General features: G+C 51.8%; 1 protein-coding gene across 3 annotated transcripts in view; it reads right to left on the bottom strand.

Annotated features, from left to right (window-relative positions):
- Nucleotides 1–1,166: 1,166 nt before the first annotated feature.
- Nucleotides 1,167–17,136, bottom strand: part of GLT1D1 (glycosyltransferase 1 domain containing 1) — a 79,982-nt gene continuing 64,012 nt past the window's right edge. For 2 of the 3 annotated variants that reach the window (XM_010600795.3, XM_064272044.1), the window contains 4 exons: nucleotides 14,116–14,159; nucleotides 12,946–13,066; nucleotides 8,638–8,736; nucleotides 1,167–2,854 (listed from right to left, as the gene is read on the bottom strand). In XM_010600795.3, coding sequence (XP_010599097.1) covers nucleotides 2,693–2,854; nucleotides 8,638–8,736; nucleotides 12,946–13,066; nucleotides 14,116–14,159 — 426 coding nt within the window. In that variant the 3' untranslated portion in view covers nucleotides 1,167–2,692. The remainder of the gene's footprint in view (nucleotides 2,855–8,637; nucleotides 8,737–12,945; nucleotides 13,067–14,115; nucleotides 14,160–17,136) is intronic. The other variant, XM_023540411.2, reaches the window with a different exon arrangement.

Genomic DNA, 17,136 nt, shown 5'->3' on the forward strand with positions numbered 1-17,136 from the left:
GAGGATCTCTGGGAGAAGAGGTGGGCTGTATCGAGATGGCCTTAAAGGTAAATTAAAACCATTAAAATTTTGTGGAAAAACTTTTCTTGGCATGAAAAGTCATTCTGTTTAACAAAGGGTAGGATGCTCATAACCCTTCAGAACCCAAAACCAGGTTATGTCAGTGGTTACCGCCACTGCTAGCTGGACCCAGTGACCATTCTCCCCTTCCTTCTCAGCAATGCTGCCATTGCTGGGTGCCGTGGAATCAATTCCGACTCATAGCAACCCCCTGTGACAGAGAACTGCCCCATAAGGTTCCCTAGGCTGTAATCTTCATGGGAGTAGATCACTGGGTTTTTCTCATGTGGAGCCACCAGTGGGTTCAAACCACCAACCTTTCAGTGAGCAGCCGGGCATTTAACTGTCCCACCACCAGGGCTCCTTCTGAGTAGCAGACCCTCTGATATTTAACTGGGCACACGGCTGGTCAGAATAAGGCCTTCCTTTCTGAGCTTCCCTTGCAGCTGGCTGTGGCCACAGGGGAGGGGATGTAACCTAAGTGGGAGGTGGCCTGAGAGGGAGGAGCCCTGTCTTTGTACCTGTGATCCACCTTCCTACAGCCTGGGATTCAGTCTTAATGGTGGCACCGCAGCAGCCACTTCAGACTGTGACTCGATGGACTCAAACACACTAGCCATCATGAGGAGGGTACACGACCAGGTAACTTTTCGTTTGGGGTCACTGTGAGTCAGAGCTGGCTCAATGGCAAATAACAATGCAGTCCATTGCTTTTGAAGCCTTAAGTTACTGATGGACCCTTCAGATAGAAAGATGCTGTCTCACTGCTTTACTGTGTCCGTGTGAAAGCGGGGTGGAGAGCGATGCTTCAGAAGACACGGCTTTGGTTGTCACGCGACCATTGGCCAGGTGAAAGCACTGCCTTTGGCTATATAGGAACACTACGATTTCGCTAATAGGGACACTACACTGCGTGAAAAGTACTTCCTTCCAAGTTCGAGGGTTACAGCAGCAAACTGAAGCCAGCTGGGGCACTTATGAAAGGTGATTTTTTTACGTCTAAGTCTATATTTTTGGTACAAAATAGTATTTGCATTTGAAATTCCTGTTATGTTATGACTTCAGGGTTTCAAGGGGTCTGTTTCTTTACAGGACCCGCCTAGAATGAGAATCGACAACAGCTGTTTGGTACAGCAGATGGTGACACACTTTATTGTTTTAAAAACATGCCTTTTCCCAAAGTGCATTAGGCTTGAGTCAAACGTGACGTGGTGATGCTGAGGTACAGTGGGCCAGGCAGCCGCAGTGCCGTCCAGCCAGGAACAGAGCCCTGGCTCCTGGTGGTCAGCAGTTCACAAACAGCGGTGTCCTGGATGTAGACCTGGTGGCATGACCAATTCCGTGAGGGCTCAGTGCTTCCATTCTCCCTCTGATGCCCGATGCCCAGATGTGGGGGTGATAACCCTCTGGGCCTGGTTTTTAGCTGCCTCAAAATCCTGGCGGGGGGTGGGGTGGACAAGGACTCTGTTCTGTGGTTAATGTGGTGGATGGAGACGTCAGATTACATGGTTGGAGTCTAGACAAGTCCTCATCCCCAGGTGATCACAGCCTAAGAAGCTTAACCTGAGGTTTGGTCTTTTAAAAACAAGATGTAGGTTTTGCCCATTTTTTTTTTTAACATGATGGTTGGGAAGCAAACAGCCCAAGCTGTCCTCAAGTGTAAACAAAGCAGGACTAATTGTGCTTCTTCCCGAACCCTCCTGGAGGCCAGCAGCATGGAAACCCCTCCAGTGGGGGCCTGGAGCCTACTGTGTGGGTTCCAACTATGCAAACCCCATGCCACTTGCCTCAAAGATACAGGGACCTCTCACCCCACCTCCTGAGCAGAATGTCTGACAGGATATGATGACTCTGACCTGACAAAGGTCCCAAGGAGAAGGAGCATAACTTTAGGGAAGATGGAGGTGATTGTCACAACGATGTGTGGCCAACCCCGCTGTGTCCGCCGTGAGTCTCAGCCCCTCACTGGTCACCCTGGCTCCTGGGAGGGGAGGGAGGCCCTGGTTCCAACATGTGGCACTGGAGTCTCTTCCCAGAGACAGGTAGTGTGGCTGTGGTTCCAACTCAGAGCAGCTGGTAGGCGTGCCAATGGGGAGCCAGGCTGCCTGTCCAGGTGCCACCGTCTTCCAACCCTGTAGCTGAGACTGAGATGACCGTGTGTGGACTACAGGGTGCAGAGAAGCATCTGGTAGGGCCTGGTCAGGCTCAGACACAGGCCTGCCCTGCAATCTGCCTCACGTCAAAGACGCCAGCAGGCCTCCCCGCCACTGCTGGTGGTTTTTGCTTTCAGAGCTGACAGTGATGGGCGTGGGTCACTCCGGAGACGGGTCTGCACTTTCAGTTGTTCAGAAGCAATCCTTGCTCGTCCACGTGGGGGCCCTATGGCAGATGATCAAATCTCTCCCGATTCCCCTTGAAGGCAGTTAACCCCTCTCCTCCCATCAGCCAGTTAGCCAGCAAAGCAGGAAGCTCCCTCAGGACTGACGGGTAACAGCAGCCTGGATGGACCACGGGAGCACAGAAACGTTTTGGATGAACCTGGTGTCGGGGGCCAACATCACTAGGATTCACACAAGCAGGTGTGCCTGGGGCTAGGCCACCCAGACTCTGGGGGTCAGCCTGAGGTACCTGCTCAGTCCTCCGAGCTCCCCTCCAGGCTCCTGACGAGGCTCTGGTAGGTGGCCCGCTCCGCCTGCCATGAATGGTGCGTCCTCACGTACTCCCTGCCATTGGCCACAATTTCTCTTTCTAATGCAGGGTTGCTGAGCAGACTCTTTGCCAGCTGAACAAACTCCTGTAAAACAGCAATTGGGAGAGAAGGAGACATGAATACATGGGCCAAAGGGATGTGCGGGTACACCCACATCTCTGCATTACCTCTGGGGTACCCCTAACACCTTCCTGAGAGAGGAACAGACAGACAGCAACAGAGGTGGAGAACAAGGGAAAGAGGGTGGCAGAGTGAGGGGAGAGGTGGGGGAGACAGGGAGAAGGAGCCATGGAAACCACCAGCATCATCATTTCTGCTTCCCTAGAGCTTTTTTTTTTTTTTTTTTTTTAGAGCATCTGGTACAGTGTAAACGGGGTCTTCAGAGTCACGGCCTCGTTCAGCTCCTCAAGAGGTCCCACTAGCTATGACGTTGGGCAAGCCAGTTAGCCCCTCTCCACCCCCTTTTCTGACTGCAGAGGGGCAACGGGTACCAGGGGGTTGGCCTGGCCGTGCACCATAGCTGCCTGGGTGAGGCCCAGGAAGGGGTTTCACAGAGTCTGTTCACATGGTGTGGAGAAGACTGAGGGCACACAGGCAGCAGCGTTGTTATCCCGAAGCCCACGTAGTGAATTCCAGAAACGCAACAATGCCCGAGATTAATACACAGTGCCGTGCAGTTTAAAGAGAAAATGTCCATAAGTTTTCAAAATTATTGTTAATTAAACGATGAATGTCTTTTACAGCTAGCAGTAGAAACAGCAATATCTATGAGAGTAGAACTGTACTTTTATGTATTTATACATTTTATAGTACATTGGTCTTTTTATAAAAATGTAACACATTTATTCCCATCTCATAGACTAATTCTCGTTAAAAGTAGTCAAGAGGCTTACGGTGTCGGTATACTATTTTATGATGCTGGTCACTATTTAAGGAGCCCCGGTGGTGCAGTGGTTAAATGCTTGGCTGCTAACCAAAAGGTAGGTGATTTGAGCCCACCAGCTGCTCTGTGGGAGGAAGGTGTGGCAGCCTACTTCTGTAAAGATTACAGCCTTGGAAACCCTATGGGGCAGTTCTCCTCTGTCCTGTAGGGTCACCATGACTCAGGAGAGGCCAGCCTCGTATCAGAGCTCTGGGCGTGCCGGCCACCGCCTACCCCCAGTGCTTCCACTGTAATGCCCACAACCCCATCTGATGTATGGGTGTTAGCGGAACTCACACCTCAGAAGGGACAGACTCAAAATACAACCCAGTCCTGTAGATTGTGTCCTGCCTCATGACCGTCATAACTGGTTGTCATCTGTGGGTTCAGACTCACAGCGACCCTACAGGATAGAGCAGAGCTGCCCCATGGGGTTTCCAACACTGGGAATCGTGGCCTGGCCAAGCTGACACACATTTTGGGGGACACAATTCAATCCATAATTGTGTCCCCTATGGAGAGCTTGTCATTCAGGCACACAGTAGGACTGCCATCAGCAAGAACCCTAAAAAGTGCTAGAAACCAAAAAAACCAAACCCGTTGAGTAGATTCCAACTCACAGCAACCCTGCAGGACAGACCCTGCAGGACAGGGTAGAACCGCCCCGTAGGGTTTCCAAGGAGCAGCTGCTGCGTTCAAACTGCTGCCCCTTTGGTTGGCAGCCATGGCTCTTAACCACTGTGCCACCAGGGTTTCCAACAAGTGCTGACAACCCAGAAAAACGAAAGTTACAAAAGAGCACCTGTCCTGTTCTGGAACTAGGTGGTGATGCTGGCTACACAATATTGTGAAGTGTGCTGTCGTGAGGTTGATTGTGTGAAGTCGATTCCAGCTCACAGCAACCCCGTGTGACAGAACGGAAACCACCCACAGGGTTTCCTAGGCTGAAATCTCTATGGGAGCAGGTTGCCAGGTCTTCTCTCCAACAGAGGCCACTGGTGGGTTTGAACCACTGACCTTTCAGTTCACAGCTGAGCGCTTAACCATTGCATCACCAGGGCTCATTGTGAATGTACTGTCACTGATGGTTAATTTTATGTTGTGTGAATCTTACCACAATAATAATAATAAAAACTGGTTTTCCTACCACAAATCACAAAGAAGGAACCCTGGTGGCACAGAGGTTAAGAGCTATGGCTGCTAAACAAAAAGGTTGCCATGCTGTCTTAATTAAAAGGAAGGAAAGAAGGAAGGGGGAAGCAGGAGGGAGCAGTTAGAAATGTTGCAGCCACAGGCGTGTGGCAAGGATTCCAAGTACCCAATAAAGAGACCTTCCTCGCAGAGCCCAGCCCTGACCCCGTCGTTTGGGGCTAGTCTATGTCGGCCGTGCCAGCATGATGACAGCACCCTTTTCACTCTCCAAAGCTTCCTGGTTTGGACAATAAACAATACAGTCAAGCGATTTAAAACCTGTGCCTCTCAATCTGGGTGGATGGCCTCTAGTCCACACACGTTTGCCCATGTGTCCTTTAGGCTTAAATGGCAATACAATCGCTCCTGGGGATGCCTTCATTTGGGCCCTCACCTCTCCGCGGGCCTACCACATGCTGGGAACAGGTTTGGTGCTTACACATCATAGGGGCATTTAACTTCCAAGAATTTAACTGTGTATGCTTGGTAAAAATACAAAAGAGGGAAATAATACTTTACATAACATTGGCCAACCGCCTGCCCAGTTCCACCAAGAGAATGTGGCTGAGTGACCAACCGACAGACATCCCAGCTCTCAGCTCCCACAGGCCCCTCCCAGCAAGCGTCTTGAGACAGGCTCCTCACCAGCCCCCAGGCGCACTCAGGAAGTGGGAGCAAGGGCCGTCCTGAGTGTGCAGCTGTCGGGACGGGTGAGGTGCTGCTGCCTTTGCTGTGTCTCAGCTATTCCTGAAGGGCAGACGTCATCACGTCTACCCTAGAGATGAGGGGGGCTGAGCGCGGGATGGGAAACTGGCCCGGGGCAGGGTCACTCATGGTGAACCATAGGGTTCTCACTGGCTGATTTTCAGAAGTAGGTGACCAGGCCTTTCTTCCTAGTCCCTCTTAGTCTGGAAGCTCCACTGAAACCTGTCCACCACGGGTGACCCTGCTGGTATTTGAAATACTGGTGGCCTAGCCTCTAGTATCACGGCAACATGCAGGCCACCACAGTGTGACAGACGGGGTGAAGTGGTGGGAACTGATAAGTACTAATTCTCTTCCTGAAAAAGAGAGACCCCACTCTGGTCCTATCATGTTCAAATTCCTTCTCCTGGCTTTGGGGGTCCTGAAACTGCAACCCCCTCCCCCCCCCCGCCCTGTGAACCACGCGGGAGAAGGGTAGGACAGTACAGATCCTCTCTCCTCTGCAGCCAATGTAGGCATGCGTGCAGAGAGGCTCCTGACCCAGGATCACGGCCCTCTTCCCTGAATCACAGTCTCATTCCCCCAGTGAGAAAGGCTCTCCTGGGTCCAGAGCAGAGGCCACTGGCTGGGGGCCTGCAGGGCAAGCGTCCCCAGGCACAGTGTTTACATAATGATGCTAAAAACTGGGAGTGTGAGTAGCATGCAGACACCAGTACCGTGCACACAGCAAGTACCGTGCACACAGCACCTGGATGTCCAGCCTCCCTGCAGCCTTGGGGACCAGCTGCAGCTCTGGCCTACAAGTCCCCTTGGTGGCATGCAGTGGGGTCATGCTGTGGGCTGCTCCCTCACACGGGGGTGTGGACCTGTGTCCCCTCCAGGTACCGGAGCAGCCACCTCCTGGCCCAACACATGTCACACACACACTGGCTCCTGCTTTTCTATTCCATCAACCCATCCCTGTCACCCTTCATCACACATCTCTTCCCTAAAGAAAAAGCTTCCCAGACTGACCAATACTGCTCATGCTGACCAACACCTCCCAGGCTAGTCCATGCTGCCCAGGCTAATAGACACTTCCCAGCTAGCCGACGCTGCCCAGCTGACCGACGCATCCATGCAAATGTCTGTCTTTGACCTTCCAGAAGAGATCTGAGTTTTCCCACAGGGGCTTTCTGAAAAAATGACCCCACTTCATAACACAAGGATCAGGATGACAAGACGGGGAGACAGGGCCGTGGTGACCAGAGGAAACTGCCTGACAGAGAGAAGCTCGGAGCAGACGCTGCGCGTCAGGGGAGCCCCACCGCTGTGGCTGCGGGTGGCTCACGCTGATAAGAAGTTTGTAGAACAAAGTAAAGGCGCTGGGGTGCCAGCTACCAGCCCTTCACACCCTCATGCTAAACCCAAACCAAACCAAACCCACTGCCATCGAGTCGATTCCAACTCATAGAGACCCTATAGGACAGAGTAGAACTGCCCCATAGAGTTTCCAAGGAGCACCTGGCAGATGTGAACTGCTGACCTCTTGGTTAGCACCCGAAGCGCCTAACCACTACGCTACCAGGGTTTCCCCTCATCCTAAGGGCATGTTGAAAAGTAGGTAACTGGGTGTTAGGTGCACAATCTCACATGCTGAACAACGGGTGACTTCACCTTTGTGTATCAGTTTGTCACTGGAATGATAAAGACCACACAACTACCAACCACGCATTCAGCGTGGATTTCACAGCTCTGGCATGAAAACCGCCCACCCTACCTGCCGGCACACAGTGTGGAAGCCCTTTCTACAAAAACGAGAGGCTGGATCTAACACACACGTGCAAGTTTGCAATAATCCTCCCAAATCCGGCACCCAACCGGTGGTTAACTCCATCTGAGGGTCTTAGTTGGGTTAACGTAGCCACCGTCACAGACTTATTTAAAATGCACGTTTGTTTTTAAAGAAGTGACGGAGCAAGTCATTGAGACTCGAAAAACAAAACGACGCAAGACATCCGTGTCTGGCTCGCTTCTCCGCTCGTGAAATCAAGAGCTCTGTGTTTTTAACTTCCCTTGTTCAGCTGACGTGAAAGTGTTGGAATCAAAATAAGCCTGCGACCGAACTTTGCAGATGCTGTGGGATTAGACCTGCCTGACGGGACAGATAAACCTGTAGCTCGGCAACGCGACGGGACCTTACCGGACAGACGGTCGTGCACGCGTATTAAGGTGGCACCTCCCGGGGGGCCGTAGGGCCTCAGCAGGACACCCTGCTTTCCTTCCCCAGTCTGCCTCACACACCCACTCACAAAGGACTGCTGTTCAGAAACTCACTGATCAGGTCATAGCGCTTTCTGTCTGCTCGGAAATGGAGCTATAAGGTACAGACTAGGAAGAAAGGCCTGGCAATCCACTGCCAAAAACCAGCCAGTGAAAACCCCGTGGAGCACAATGGTCCGATTCCGTTGTGTGCGGGGTGGCCATGAGTCGGGACTGACACCGCAGCAGCTAGCGAGAAAAGGCTCGTTGTGCTGTTGGGTCGGTTTCCGACTCACGGTCACCCCGTGTGCCAGAGTAGAGCTGCCCCACAGGATCTGAGAGGCTTTAATCCTTACAGAGCAGATCACCAGGCCGCAGAGCTGCTGGGTGCGTTGGGACTGCCGACCTTTCAGTTAGCGGCCAAGCGCCTGACTACTGTGCCACCACGGCTCCTTGACAACAGGCACGGTTCGTTTAGCTAAGCCTTTCCTTTGGGGCAATTACTGCCGTCTACTCAGCTCTGCCTCTGCGGGCAAGCCTCCCCGGGGCAGTGTTTCCGTGAGAACGTTAACCACTGGGTGAGTTACCAGCATGCTGGCACTGGTACCATGCACACTCGAAAGCAACTACCGGCACGCACCATGCACACAGCACTCAGGAATTCCTGCCTCTCTTCGCCCTGGGGGACAGCTGCAGCTCTGACCCCTGGCCTGACTCCTGGCAGCTACCAGACAAGGCACCACGGACTCGCCAGTTAACTGTACCTGAAGCGGACTCTGACAAGTCGGACAGAGGGTACACTTCTTACCTGAGGATCTGAGAACAGCAGTCCCGTGACTCTGTGTTCCACCACGGCAGCGTTTCCGGGAATGTTCCTCGCCAACACAAGAACTCCCAGATCCATGGCCTGAAGGGCACAGAGAAGGAAGAAGACAGGTGGGCGGCCGTGTTAGGGGCCTTTGTGGGAGAGGAACTGAAGGTCACTGGGCCCCTGGCACCTCACAAGAAACCAGGTTCCGCCCCCTGCTGAGAACGTGCGTTTCCACCCTAGATATACTGAATCAGAACCTACACCTTAAACAAGATACAAACATACATGTAAGACATAACAGTCACCCAGGATCTTGTTAAAACGTCGCCTCTGACTGAGTATGCCTGGGGTGGAACCTGCACCAACCAGCTGGAAGCCCTCCAAAGAACACGGCTCGCCGAAATGATGCCCCAGTCTAAACACGGTATCTTCAAAAGGCACCTGAGCTTTAGCCGCGTACTGTATGGCAAGTTCTGGAAAACCACCTACTGCAATGTTTGTCTGACGTAGTTACGGCGGCGTCCCCGAGCGCCCCCCTGCCGCAGAACGTTCGTCTGGGCCTTGAGCACGACAGCCTGCTGTGGGCGGTGCCAAGGCCCTGAGGACGGGCCCTCTCCTGGCATGCTGACAGCAGTGACGGGCAGCACGCTGTGTTGCTGCCACTGCACTGAGCGGGCACTCCTTCCCATGGATCTGGGGTCAGCACGTAGCCCCCACGGCCCAGGCACAGCCTGGGAAAGACACCACGAAACACAACGGGCAGTGTGGGCCCCTCCCAGCAGCAGGCAACCTTTTTCTGGCACGTTCTACAGATTGAGGAACCCACTCTAGAAGCAGATAGAACTAGGCCAACTGCCCGGGTCTTGTCTACCTCCTACCCTGAATCTTCTCCAGTGGCTTTAACCGGGCCCAGCGGCTTGAATAGGGCAGCTGCCTCCCAGCACCAGGAGAGACACCCTTCGTGACTTGGCGTCAAGAGGCAGGGCCAGCTGGCGCTAGTGGTGAACTGACAGCTTGGCTTTTACTATACAGAATTATATTTTAGACAATATGATCTTGCGTGGGGTATCTAGTCCACCTAATGAAAACTTGGCCAAAAAGGGGTTATGTTTGGTTTTTAGAATGTGGCTAACCCAGTTATCCGGCCTTGCATTACCCAATCTCAGCTACTTAGTATATTTTGGTAGTAAGTGGAATCCATGGGCAGTGCGAACAGTTAACGCACTCACTGTTAAATGAAAGCTTGGAGGTTTGAGTCCACCCAGAAGAGCCTCAGAAGAAAGGCCTGGTGACCTGCTTCCAAAAATTCAGCCACTTCCGCTCCAGATATACTGAATCAGGACCTACACTTTAAGAAGATCCCCAGGTGATTCTTAGGTATAGTAAACTTCGAGATACACTGCTACCAGTGGTTCCCAGCATTGGTCCCTAACCAGCAGCATAAGCGTCCCCTGGGAACTTGTTAGAAATGGAAATTCCCAGCACGGGTTCAAAAACAAACCAGCTTGAGGCCCTGGCTGAAAACCACTGCCTGCCTTTTCTGGCTGAGAGATGGTTGCACTTCAGTGGCTGACCTGTGTGTGGAGTATAGTCGTGCCCATGATCAATCGCTTGGTGGTCAATCGTGTCTGCCCTCATTGCTGCTATGGAAACAGCAGATTTGGGGTTAGGGTGTGCTTCTCAGGGGGCACACCAAAGGCATTGTGGGTACAATTCTTCGATGCATAGACCTGTCCTGCACCTTGAGGAATATTTCACCTCCCTGCAGCACCTCCCAGCTACATCCCAGTCATACACTCCTCATTGGCACACCCCAAAAGACCCTTCCCTTATCCAAGTAGGAAGGCCACGCACTATCCCCCCACCCCATCCCAGCTCTGAAACTAGTGCAGTAAGCCCGACGGCCAGAATTACAGTTACCACTGTCCTTGAAAAGCTCCTGCTGTTAGCTGCCCTCGGCTCATGCAGCCCCACATGCTACGGAAGAAACACTGCCCAGTCCTGCACCACCCCTGTGATCTGCTGTAGATCAGGCCGTTGTGATCCACAGGGTTTTCACTGGCTGGTTTTTGGAAGTAGATTGCCAGGCCTTTCTTCCTCATCCATCTTTGTCTGGAAGCTCCGCTGAAAGCTGCTCAGCATCCCAGCAACACACAAGCCGCGACTGACGGATGGCGTGTCTGTGCATTGGCTGGACTAGAACCTGGGAAGACGAGGCTCCAGCCCTAACCCACTGCTGCCCCCTTGGAAAACTCAAAAGACTTATATATTAGCCTGGGAGCTCAGAGGCCGAGTGTCATTATTTTTTTATTCCTCTTTGCTTTAGAATATGGCCTCCTCCGCCATCCCCAGTGGAAACTCTGACCTGGAGGGTGTGTGGTATATGTGTATGTGTGTTTGGTGGGGAGCCTAACTATGAACACTGGGACAAGAGAATAATTTTTTGTGCTGTTAATTCTATATGGGATTCAGCTCCACGATAAACCCAGACTTGAAATTCTGCTAGATTATTTGTGGGAACATCCACCCTGTTGCCCACACAACCGGGTGGAGCCTGGGTTTGGGGGTTTATCAGTAAGAAACGTGCCCTAGCAAGTGGGATTTTTATACGCTTCCACGGGAAAACATCGTTAATTCTGAAAGGCAACGCCATCGCCTCCTTGCACGGTGATCCGCGGCTGTCCTGTGACTAACCGCTTTGGTCATCTGAAGCTGGTCTCATGAAAAGCACCCTTACTTGGCTCTCCAATCTGTTTCACATTCAAACCCCTGGCCCAGAGGTTATTCTGGAGGCTGCAGAAGGAGGCCCATCAACGTTTACAGCCGTCACAACTGCGCGCAGCTGCCCTGGGTTTGAAGTGAATAAGCTCTGACAGCAATTCACCTGCAGAAGTGCTGTGTGCTGGTTACAGAACCACTCCCCGATTACACTCTACCTCTTCTCAGGAAGATGAAAAACACACATATCTATATACAAGGGGGCAATTCAGTAACTGCAGAGCAAATACTGGTACCATAAGAAGGTGCATTTTTACAACTAACAGGAGAGTAAAACGCATTGGCCCCGAGACCACAAGGAAATCTGACGTGAAAGCGTGGTGTGGCCCAATGCTCGTCACCAAACACTGGCTGAGTTAGTGACATCCAACTGAAGATGCCTGTTACCCGTCCACACTGCCTGTGTGGAAAGTATGTCCCCTGGAATCGCGGGCCTGGGGGTGCAGCGTCTACTCCACACCCCGCCCCCTGCTCTTTTTCTTTGCTCTGTTAAATGAGACCACATTAAAAGAAAGTCTCAGGCATCACTTCTTACACTCGGGAGGGGTTACTTCTTACTCCTGCCTCAGTGATTTACAGTGTCCTCGGAATGTTAGGGTTTTCAAACTGTATTTGTACCTTCTGCCAGCAAATCCAGCAAACTCACTGGTATCCAAAGCGATAAATGGACTTAGAGATCCCTGTGATAAAACAATAGCATCGGTCTAAGTGCACCCTGAGACGAGAAATCCTTGCAGTCAGAAAGAAAACCGGTACCGAGGAACCCTAACCAGGGTCCAACGGCAAAATGTCTTCCTTTCTACGTCAGGTTTTATCTGCGTTAATCGGCAAATGGAGTTCCTGGTGGTGAAAACGCGTCGGCTGCTAAATGACAGGTCGGAGGCTTAAGTCCTCCCAGAGTGGCCCCGGAAGAAAGGCCTGGTGATCTCCTTATGAAAAACCAGCCACCGACAAGCCTATGGAGTGCAGCTGTATTCTGACAGACACGAGGCTGCCATGAGCCGGGACGGACTCCACGGCCACGGGACTGGAGGCGATTTTATAGAGCCGAGATCGCAGCCACCACCCCACCCTGCTTGCCTCTCTGATAACTCCCCTATTCCCTGCCACAGCGGAAGGCCGAGCCTTCCTTCTCACCTCAGTTCTAGGATCACAGGGCATAAGAGAGGGAGGAGATCAGGAATCAGGAGACTTTGTACAAAAACACACCTTTGTCCCACCTCCTGTCCCAGCCCTTCACACCCTCAGCTGCCTTTGCAGGTTTCTGCAAGGTCAGAGAGGCAAGGCCATCCTGGCTTTATGTCAAGTGGTAGCTGGCAAGAGGAAATGGCATTAAGAAATGAAACGATTTTTCTTTAAAGTCCCAGATAGAATGTAAAAACCACTTTTAAACTCTAAAGGAAGCGTTGTTTAGCTTTCCGTGAGTCGGAATGTGCAGAACATCACTGACAAAGGCTTTGCCTTCAGTGACGAGGAAAGCGACAGACCCTCACGTCCCCACTGTGGGTGTGTGGGCTGTGTAATTACCTCCAGGATGGCGGCGGACATGCCTTCAGACACGGAGCTGTTCACCACCGCGAAGCAATTCTTCACAACGGCGTGGAGGTCCTCTCGTGGCATGTGTCCTATCAGCCGGACCCCGGGGCTCCTGGAAACAACACGGATGGTGAGCGTCTTCAGAGAACCAGGGCGGGGAGCTGGGAGAAAGACCACGGATCAAAAGGCATCGCTGATGAACAGTTCAGCACAGAAAACTGCACTGGGGTGAGAAGCTATTATATTTCACATCGCTGGTGAGGGAAGTATGAGAAGCTGTAGTGGCACAGTGGTTAAGCACTTGGATGCTAACCAAAAGGTTGGTGGTTCGAACCCACCAGCCGCTCCCCTGGACAAGGATGCAGCAGTCTGTCTCTGTAAAGATTCACAGCTTTGGAAACCCTATGGGGCAGTTCTGCTGTGTCCCATAGGGTCACTATGCATTGGAAATGACTGGAAGACAGTAGGTTTTTTGGTTTGGATGAGGGAAGCAGGAAACCTGTTAATATTTCTTTGTTCATGTTGAAGACACATGACAAAGGGGACATCACAGCAACACACAAGCCTCCACTGATAGACGGGTGATGGCCGCACACGAGGTGCGCTGGCCGGGAACAGAACCCGGGTGTCCGCGAGGAAGGCGAGATTCTACCACTGTACCACTGGTGCCCCAGGGTCTCTGTAACCGTGGACGAACTCATTTATAAACAGTACCCTGACACGCTGCTCTCCAAAGAGGCTGCACCTCTCATCAGTGGGCTAACGGGGTGGAGGGGCCCCCCGTTCTTGCAAGCCCTCGAGATGTGAAGTCTTCCAGTGTGACCAGTGACAATGGCACTCTTCAAGGTGGTGGTAACTGCCTGCTCCCTGATAACTAGTGAGCTGGGCATCTATTCACACAAGCATGGACTCTGCCACTTGCTGGCAAGTATACCTGCCGTTCCCTCGCAGGTGAAATGGGGAAAATAATCATACCCGTCTCACGGGACCACTGGGTGAGAGGAGGAGGTACCTGTAAAGAGCTAAGAGCAGTGCCTGGGACCCGGGAGGCGCTGTGTGAACGTGAACTAGCGTAACTGATGGGCCACCGTGAACTAGCGTAACTGATGGGCCACTCCGGTTTCCACCCCTGCAAATGGCCTGTTCATTTCCTCCTCTTACCTTTTTACTTTGGCTTTTACTTCCCTCGTAAACACTGGATCGACCTGAAAGGAGACAGAGGTAAGCTTATAGTCTGAGGCTCTGCAGAACTACGAGTTAATGCAACAGACCCAGACTCCACAACCCAGAAGGGAAAACAACGCCCAGTCAAACAGGACACAGTGCTCCCAGAGCCCAGCTTTTAAAATAATAATGATTAATAATGAGGGGAAGAGACAGAAGCAAAATAAGGTTCAAAAGAAAAATACACGTCCTGCTGTTTGACCTCTCAAGCAGAAGCCTGGTTAAAGCCAGGTGCACGGGGTGAACCCTGCAGCCACCACGGGTCTGGATGGAGTGGGCACGGCTCGGCACCACCCTGCCGGCAACACCGCACCACGGGGACTGGGTCTCCTCCATTCAGGACGGAGGGTGGGCTGTGTCGTTAACCCTTTCAGGCAGAATGAGCTCTAGCTCCCAGGGAACCTAAGACAAAGTAACTGTCAATTACATTTTTTATTTTAGCAAGTTTTCCTAAAAGCAGAGTTTAAAAGCCACGCGCATGTCCATCAACAGATGATGGCTGTAATGAACCACGTAAACATGGTGCTGAGTGAAAGAAGGCTGACACAGTCCACTTACATGCAGTGTCCAGAAGGGGCAAATCCAGAAGAGACCACAGTAGACTAGTGGCTGCCTAGGTGTGGGGGCAGGGAGGAGAACGGGGTGATGGCTTGAAGGGGATGGGATTTCTTTTGGGGGTGATAAGACCGTTCCGGAATTAGACAACTGTGACGGTTGCACAACTTTGCAAATGCGCTAGAACCAGGGAACGGTACGTTTTAGAAGGGCAGATACTAAGGAATGGGGATTATTGTCGTCGTCAGTTGCCGTCAAGTTGACTGCAACTCACAGTGACCCCATGTGTGCAGAGTAGAACTGTGCTCCATAGGGTTTTGCAGGCTGTGACCTTTTGGTGCCCATCACCAGGCCTTTATTCCAAGGCACCTCTGAGTGGGTTCAAACTGCCAACCTTTTGGCTAGTAGTCAAGCATTTAATGTTTGCACCACACAGTGCAGCCGCTGTCTTGGTCACAACCTGATACCCGAGTCAGGTTTCACTCTGCTTCCACATCTGGAGGGACGAGTTCTTAGGGGCGGGGGCTGCGCTTTGTCCCAGTGCACTCCTGGGGACTGACACGTGTGCCGAGTTACTGCGAGAATTCACAGAAATGTTATCAAAAGAATCTGCTATCCCAGTAATTTTGGAGCCTTGAAGACAGGCCGGGTGTCTTTCGCTCTCTGGTGAGATGGCGGAGGCCAGAGGAAGTGGTGGTCAGGCTGAGTCCTGGTCACACCGCACCCTGCACCCCCATAAACTCATGTACCGACTACCACTCTGCACCTTAGCTTCTCCTTCTGTGGAATGGGAATGACAACAGCACCACAGGCTTGTTGGGAGGTTAGAATACAGTGAGTGCGTACAACAGGGCCCAGGACATAGTGAGTGCCATGTGAGCAGTGGAAGAAAAAAGTTGGACATCAAAGGCCCTCTGGAAAGGATAAGAATGAGCACAAAAGTTTGTTCCACAAAGACACAATTACCTACAAGGCTAACCTCAAAGGCCTACTCCCCCAGTGGCACTGCCATACTCCAGAATGTTCCAGAACTGGGAGGTGCAGAGAAGGGCACAGGACTGCCTGAAGGTAACCACAGCAACGCAGAGGCAGCCACCGCACTCCTGGCCACGGAAACCTCACAGTGGCACTGTCCATGCACAGTGACCTCAAGTGAGTTTAGAGACACGATTTTGATGACGAAGGTGCATCTGACCGAAGCCATGGTCTTTCAATCACCTTGTGTGATATATGAAAGCTGGACAATGAAGAAGGGAGACAGAAGAAGGACTGATGCATTTAAAATGTGATGCTGGTGGACAGTATTGAATACGCCATGGACTGCAGAAAAACCAACAAGTTAGTCTTAGAAGAAACGGCAACCAGAATGCTTCTTCATCAAGAAAGACCAATTGCTAGAAAAGGAAACCATGTTTGGTAGAGAGTCAGAGAAAACGAGAAGACCCTCGGTGGGATGGACTGACACAGCGGCTGCAACGACGGACTCAGACATAGCAATGATCGTGAAGATGGTGCAGGACCGGGCGGTGTCTCGATCTGTTGTACATGAGGTCTCTATGAGTTGGCGCTGACTCGGCATCAATGAGGAACAGGGTTCCCTGCGGAGGCACCAAGTTCCCTACTCTGTTACCTGTCACAGGTCCCTAAGCCCACTCAGGATGAAGCTGCAGCAGACTATCACATCTGGTCAGTCCAACTGCAGACTCAACAAGGCCACCATGACACCAGGGTTTTTGCCCCTCAGTATTCCTCCACTGCTACTATTAACAGTGAGTACAATTTTAAAATAACTGGAAAAAGCCTTAAATCTACATAACTGTGCAGCCCTGGTGGCACAATAAAGAGCTATGGCTCCTAACCAAAAGGACAGCAGTTCAAATCCATCAGCCACTCATTGGAAACCCTACGGTGCAATTCTACTGTCCTATAGGGTTGCTGTGAGCTGGAATCGACTTGATGGCAATGGGTTTTTATATAAGTGTGTCACAAAATTACAAGCATTTCCCTTCAAGGTGTGGAGATGAAGGTGCACTTTTTTCTAGTACTGTGTCTACAGTCTGTTCTCAGTGCCGCCCCCGTTCACCAAGGAGGGAAGCCAGATGCGATTTCTATTCTCATTTATACTCTACCAATAGGCACCGTGAACTGCAAACCAAGTTGGTTTAAGGGACGTGACAATACCCCGCGGTTTATAAGATGCTAGCTGAAATTTCACTTCAGCTCCTTGCGGCAAGGAAATGCTTCCCGCGTGTGCTGAAAGGGCGGGGAATCTTTCAGACTACCCACAGGACGGAGACACACCCCACGGGACTGGGGATGTCCACTTTACTTATATCCTCGAAATGTGAGTAGTTCAGTTTGAAGGCTAAGGCAGCAGATGTGGATGTGTGAGGAATGTGAAAA

This window comes from Loxodonta africana, chromosome 19, assembly GCF_030014295.1.
Source record: "Loxodonta africana isolate mLoxAfr1 chromosome 19, mLoxAfr1.hap2, whole genome shotgun sequence".
NCBI lineage: Eukaryota > Metazoa > Chordata > Mammalia > Proboscidea > Elephantidae > Loxodonta > Loxodonta africana.